The following is a 6,929-nucleotide window of genomic DNA, read 5'->3' as shown; positions in this document are numbered from 1 at the left end:
GTGTGAATTCAAGGGTTGCTGTTTGTTTGTTTGTTTGTTTGTTTGTTTGTTTGTTTGTTTACCTGCTAGCAGAACAGCTTGCACGAGCCTCTCAGCATTTATAGTTCCACTTCATCAACCGGAAGCACGAGCTAAAAGAAAGTTCTCAGTTTCCGGAGCACAAAATGTGAAAGTAACAAAAATGTAAATAAATAGATTATAGAAAATATATAGATTATATAAAATAGATTTTTTATGCATCATTTCAAGATTTAGATAGATAGATAGATAGATAGATAGATAGATAGATAGATAGATAGATAGATAGATAGATAGATAGATAGATAGATAATCAGTCAGTCCATGGCTTAATGCAACATTGACATAGATAGATAGATAGATAGATAGATAGATAGATAGATAGATAGATAGATAGATAGATAGATAGATAGATAGACAGCGATATTAAGGGAAAAATAACACGACATAAAATAAAATAATAATTTTTAATTAATTAAGAGCTGAAATTAAAAGCCGAATTATGTAATATTTTTTTTTTAAAAAGCGTCAGTCGATATGCTTTTTTTTTAGCTTAAAAGGTATTTAACTTGTCTTATTCAAACGCAATGTCCTAAAACTCACATTTAGTCGGAAATAAGAAGGCTTTTATGACGCAAACAAACGCGCAACAGTCTCCTCTGCCGTATTTCTGTTGCTCCCCACTGCTGCAAAACCATCGATCACTACACCAAACGAGCGTTATTTACGGCAGGAGGTTTTTTTTTCTTTCCTTTAGCATTGAAATATAAAAATTTAAAAATCTTTAATGCATTCAAAAGTCAAAAAGCTTTATTTACTGGACGTTGATGCAAAATAAATAATGAGTCATAAAAACAAAACAAACTTTCACTATAACAGCTATAAACAGCTCTTTCGTCTTTTTCTCTCTCTTGAAGCTAAAAAAGAATACAATTTAAAATAAATCACAGCTTATCCTGTTACAGAAAAGCCACCAAAAAACCCATAGTAAATCCTCCAGTTCTAAAGATAATGGAGATCTTAAAGTTACAGCTTTATATCTGTCTGTTACAAACAAAGCACTGTTAAAATTAAAGTCTATATGTATTAGAACAAGCGCATTGACATAATGTCAGAGCTGCTGTTATAGACACAGACACTTTTCTTTGCGATCATAACAGTTTAATGCGAGCATGATATCATTTCTGTCTTTGGGATGCATCAAAAATCCCGAAAAGCAAATCGGTTCTGACCTTTCTCATGTTATTTTTTGTTGTTGTTTTTTTTTTTTTTTTTTTGACTGGTACAAAATCTATAATCAAGAGACGATCGTAAAAAGTAATAATTCAAAGCATTCATCATTTCAAGCAGTACAAAGAATGTGTAAAGATTTTTTTTTTTACACAACTCAGTTTTACTTGAATAATTGCACCTAAACTGACTTTAGTGAGGAAAAAAAATCAGTGCAGGAGTTTCTACTTTTTAGCAGAAAACAAATAAAGACTTTTATCTTTTTTCTCATCTGAGGCGTACAAAAGATGTACAATCGATCATAAAAAAAGTGAGTGAAACTTTTCCATCCTGCTGAAAGTCAACGTTAATTAATTCCCCTGTTATGAAGTTCTCGTTATCGAGTCCTGCATTATTGCTGATGTGAAAGGTTTTCAGCCCTTGTTGAACGATTCCCCCGGAGGAGAGTCTGGCATCTGTGAGGTACCCGAGTGAATGTCCTTGAGAAGCATGTCCTTCAGAGCAGGAGCGTTTCAGGACGGATTCAGATAGCAGCTTCTAGCTACCTTTTCTTCTCTTCTGTTTACACATTATCACACTTTTGTAACTGATGAGTAACACACGCTTTAAAAGAAAAATTTGAAAGTGTCAGAACTAAACAATAAAATCAGGAGACTTTAGCGGTTCACTGCACCGTAGCTCTAAAAAGGAGAAACCGGCAAAATGACATCAATTTCAGAAACATGGTGATGACGTAATGATCCATACGCATGCATGCTTTTACATGTTATTTATGCAGGTTTTTTTTTTTTTTGCATTTTTTTTTTGCATTTTATTTATTGTTTAGTCCGTTTTCTTTTCTGGATACACATGTTAACTGGGTACAGAACAGGCAACTATTTTTCCTCACAAATCTGGAACTTTAATGGAATTAAAGTTTAATATTTTGGATTCTCTCATTGTAGATGTGCCGTATTCAAGCACATTACTGAGCATTAAATAATTTTTAAAAGATTTAAAGGAAATGAATCAATAACCTTGATGTTTCCACTACAGAGTTCATTATTCTCCAAAAACAGCACAAGTGGTTTATTCCTTTTAGACCACAGAAATTAACCAGCTATTTTTTTTTATTATTATTAAAGCACAACAGAGTAGTTTTTTTATCCTTTGAGAGTTGCGTTTAATGTTATGGAATGTCCGAGAAACAATCTCCTGGCATCGTTTATGTTATAGCAGCTAGAAATAAACAGTCGTCTCCTCACCTTTCCTCTTGAGACTCATGGATTTATCGTCTCTTGAAGTTAGATAAGACGAAAACAGCGCTGAGACTGGAGACTCCTTCCATAGTGTAAACAATAAAGTAGGAAAGTTTCCTTAAACAGTACCTCACATCACTTACCGTGAACTTTAAACTTTTCTTAGAAATAAATAAGTAGTTGCCATAGAAACTACTGAATAATAGAAGGCCGTGACGTGCAGCTACATTGCGACGTTGTAGAAAAGGAATTTGTACAGTGCTGTGGTTTAAATCACTCGCTTTATCGGAAGTTTCATCTCGCTCTAAGAGCGAACGCACGGTGAGGACACGGGGTCCTGCCTGCTTTACAGCACTGCTGTGTGTCCTCGTCTGTGTCACGCGTAACGATGTAAAGAGCAGCTGCTTGTTTCCTGAATGGGAAATGTGCAGGGGAAAAAAAACGCTTTCCAGCGTTGGCTCTGGTCTCGTCGCTGTAAACCCATTTGGGACTGTACACATCCTCCTATTTGTCCCCTCCGTCTCCTCTCCTTTCCTTCAGACAGGAAACAGCTGCCAGGACATGCGGCTCCCCTGAGCCTCAGCTGGTGCAGCGTGAGCTGTTATTACACTCCAATATTTCGTCCTTGTTTTTTGAAGAAATGTGTCACACCTTGATAACGTCACAGATGGCGTCTGGTTGCTGTTGTTGTTGTTGTTGTTGTTGTTGTTGTTGTTGTTGTTGTTGTTGTTAAGGAACTGCTTTAGACAAAGAGAGAGAGATGGAGAGAGAGAGAGAGAGAGAGAGAGAGAGAGAGAGAAAGAGAGAGAGAGAGAGGAAGAGAGAGGAAGAGAAAGAGAGAGAGACAGACAGAGAGAGAGAGAGAGAAAGGGAGGGGGGAGGGACAAGATTCAGCCCTGTCATCAGATCTTTGGTTTTTCTGTCAAAGATACAGAATGTACATGAATTGAGACTCCTCGCTAATATCAGGCTAACTGAAAAAGTAATTAAAGCTGTTAGCTAACACATTAGGATAACTGTTTCTCTGTGTAACTGGTTGTTGTTCAATAATAATAATAATAATAATAATAATAATAATAATAATAATAATAATAATAATAATAATAATAATAAAAGCTAGCTAATGTTGCATGATTAAAGCTTGCTAGCATGTTTCACCCACTGACAAATCTCTAGTTTCCTGTTTTGACCCAAATAACTCAGCCTTCAAATAAACAAAATGTGACTCTAGTAGATTTTGCATTAATAGGGTTTCAAGTGTTTTCTTATATTTTAGTAGAAATTATGTTGTTTTGCAGGTAATTTTATCTCCTTTATCTGGTACTTAGCCTTTTTAGGGAGCTCTTTTTACAGACACAGCTAGCTAGTTATTTAGGAAAACAAGGAGGTAGCTAGTTATTTTACAATATGTGCCTTTCTGTTCGTCACAGCTAGCTAGTTATTTGGGATTAATTTACAATCCTCTGGTTCTGCCTCACTAACTAGTTATTAATTTTTATAAATATCTTGACGAGGACAGATTCCTGTAGTTGAATAAATAATAAAATGTCTTGTTAATACTTAAACAATAGCCAGCAAGATGAGCAAGTGAAACAGAGGAGGTTTAAAGTTCTACACAGTAACTTCCCAGAGCAATTCACCTGCTCGTCATCCTCGGGAGGGAGGCGGAGGTGGAGGTGGAGGTGGAGATGGGTAGGTGGGGTTACACCTTGCTCCGTAACAGCCCCCCTGTGGGGTGCTCAGGGGTACTGCACTCCGAGGAATTCTTGGCTTTGTCCTTGTTGTTGTTCGGCTCGTTGTCTTTGATTATGTCGTACTGACGGCAGAACAGGACGATCACACCTGACAGCGAAAGAACCACAAATGTTTTTAGTGCTCACTATTTAGCATTAAGGCTAGAAAAAAAAAACGAAAGATTACAGCTGGCGTAATGGTTTCCAAGAACAAATGTCCCACCAGGATATTTAAGACATATCTTTAATTCAAGGCTCACGCTGGTCATATCTTGGTGTGTTCTTCTTACCTGCCCACATGACCAGCACCACCACGATGATGATGAGCTCCCCTGCCCTCAGCTGACTGGCTTGCTCCACTTCCTCCATGGTGACTTCGTCTAAGGAGATACATGGCAGCCGTCAGCTCGAAAGAACGTCACGCTCCTAAGTTTAGCATGACGGCTGAGCGAAAGTGACAGTCCATAACTCTTTCAGCTGATTTGGAACCTCTCCTTCTGTCAGAAAATGGGGTCTCAAATCGCTTTTGTCAGGAGCTGACAGGCTTTCAGGAGTCACAGAGTGCAGCATAAAAAAAAAAAAGCTTTGAGCTTTTATAGGATGGATAATGGCTGGAGCTTTGTATCTAGCTTATACTTGGCCACTGTAGGGGAATCTTATTAGAGATGAAGAATGGAAGAAAGTAATAGACAGAGAGACAGTTTGCAGTTGTGCGCCAGATGTTCCAAATTCTCATCACACACAATGTAATATATATATATATATATATATATATATATAGATATATATATATATATATATATATATATATATATATATATATATATATATATATATATTCTGCAGGAGTGTGTATGAGCATTGCAAAAGTGTGTGTGTTTACTTTTAGACGCCTGCCTCTCGGCTTCCTTTGGCGTCCTGAAGCGTAGAGTTTCACTCGGCGGACTCGTCCCGTGCGCACTGATGGACTGCACGTGCACGATGTAGTCCGTCTCCGCCTCCAGATCCCACAGCGCACAGCTCCGCGTGGTGGTGTTCACTTCCTGAATGAAGCGCAGCATGTGCACCTTCTTTTTCTGGTGGCGGTAAAACAGAGAAAAACAAAACAAGCAAAAAGGCAGAATCTTTCCAGGAATGTAAGAGATAGATATTATTTTAATCGAAGGATGGAAATTTATTTGAGTTTCTCATTTGCAATATGAAGACTTTGGAACATGAGATAAAGGTGATTGTTTGAAGAAATCGGCATTCTTCTACTTCCATTAAACATTAACCCCACATTCATGCGTGTTTAAACATTATTATTTATAACCCAGCACTGTTAAACTACTGAATCTAATCAGCAAACATTGATTCATTTTCTTTAACAGGCTCTGAGAACATTCATTCATTCATTCATTCATTCATTCATTCATTTTCTACCTCTTATCCGAACTTCTCAGGCGTCATCGGGCATCGAGGCAGGATACACCTTGGACGGAGTGCCAACCCATCACAGGGCACACACACACTCTCATTCACTCACACACTCACACACTCACACACTACGGACAATTTTCCAGAGATGCCAGTCAACCTACCATGCATGTCTTTGGACTGGGGGAGGAAACCGGAGTACCCGGAAGAAACCCCCGAGGCACGGGGAGAACATGCAAACTCCACACACACAAGGTGGAGGCGGGAATCGAACCCCCAACCCTGGAGGTGTTAGGTGAACGTGCTAACCACTGTGCCCCCCACGGCTCTAATGCAGCTTTATATTAAAATATATTATAAATATTATAGTATGTTTTCTGCCACTGTGAAGGTTTCAGGATAGAGAGGATTTGCATTTTAATAACAAGACAAGCTGCATTTTTGTGAAAATGTTAAAAAAAATTCCTAGCAATGGATAATAGCGTGTGGCCTGAATGTGGATATTAGTAGTGCTGTGTTTAATGCACATTCACTCTTCTGTATACCGAGGATGTTTTACAAACGGAGGCTATGTCTGTTTTTATATGTGACACTGTGTTTCCTGTACAAGCAGCACGTTGTTCATATATTTTCAGCTTTAATGTAAAAGTCGGTCACCGTGCAGTAACCCTTCAGAACATTCTTTATACTACAACTGCTTTTATTATTACATACAGAACCCCGTCTTACTCTAATAAAACATAAAGGTTTTATAGCATTTTCAATAAGGGCTTTAACAGCCAGAAGGACAGATTCATCCATTCTCTCTCTCTCTCTCTCTCTCTCTCTTTCTCTCTCTCTCTGTCTCTCTCTCCGTACCTGCTGTGTGATGGCAAATCCGATAACTGGCTCTGCTCCTGGGATGTCCCATGTCACTGTAGCTGAGTTGTCCTTTAGATCCCGGATAGACACGTTTACTGGAGGAGCTAAACTGTCTGAGAGAGAGAGAGAGAGAGAGAGAGAGAGAGAGAGAGAGAGAGAGAGAGAGAGAGAGAGAGAGAGAGAGAGAGAGAGAGAGAGAGAGAGAGAGAGAGAGAGAGAGAGAGAGAGAGAGATGTTGTAAATGAAATATTTTGTGGATGTGTGTGAGTGTGTGTGCATGCAAAGTAAAAAGCATTTCTTTTGACCTGATATTCAGCATCAAAAGCTTTGAACTCATCCTTTCTTTGCTTTATTCATATTCATAGCCAGATACAGCTGATATGGCTGGCATCTGGTAAGACACAACATCCAGAAGGGGTGTGTGTGTGTGTGT

The 6,929-nt window shown here is 38.4% G+C and overlaps 1 protein-coding gene across 5 annotated transcripts in view; it reads right to left on the bottom strand.

The window, feature by feature from the left end:
- The window catches only part of LOC113656639 (fibronectin type III domain-containing protein 5-like), a 171,500-nt gene that overhangs the window by 11,654 nt on the left and 152,917 nt on the right, over positions 1-6,929 (bottom strand). For 4 of the 5 annotated variants that reach the window (XM_047812218.1, XM_047812220.1, XM_047812221.1 and 1 more), the window contains 6 exons: positions 6,494-6,609; positions 5,103-5,295; positions 4,510-4,599; positions 4,127-4,328; positions 622-3,223; positions 63-144 (listed from right to left, as the gene is read on the bottom strand). In XM_047812218.1, the coding sequence (XP_047668174.1) occupies positions 4,189-4,328; positions 4,510-4,599; positions 5,103-5,295; positions 6,494-6,609 (539 nt within the window). In that variant the 3' untranslated portion in view covers positions 63-144; positions 622-3,223; positions 4,127-4,188. Of the gene's footprint in view, positions 1-62; positions 145-621; positions 3,227-4,126; positions 4,329-4,509; positions 4,600-5,102; positions 5,296-6,493; positions 6,610-6,929 lie in introns of all 5 variants that reach the window. The other variant, XM_047812219.1, reaches the window with a different exon arrangement.

The sequence above is a fragment of the Tachysurus fulvidraco genome, chromosome 4 (genome assembly GCF_022655615.1).
Source record: "Tachysurus fulvidraco isolate hzauxx_2018 chromosome 4, HZAU_PFXX_2.0, whole genome shotgun sequence".
Classification (NCBI taxonomy): Eukaryota; Metazoa; Chordata; class Actinopteri; order Siluriformes; family Bagridae; genus Tachysurus; species Tachysurus fulvidraco.
This window is presented reverse-complemented; position numbering and strand designations above follow the sequence as displayed.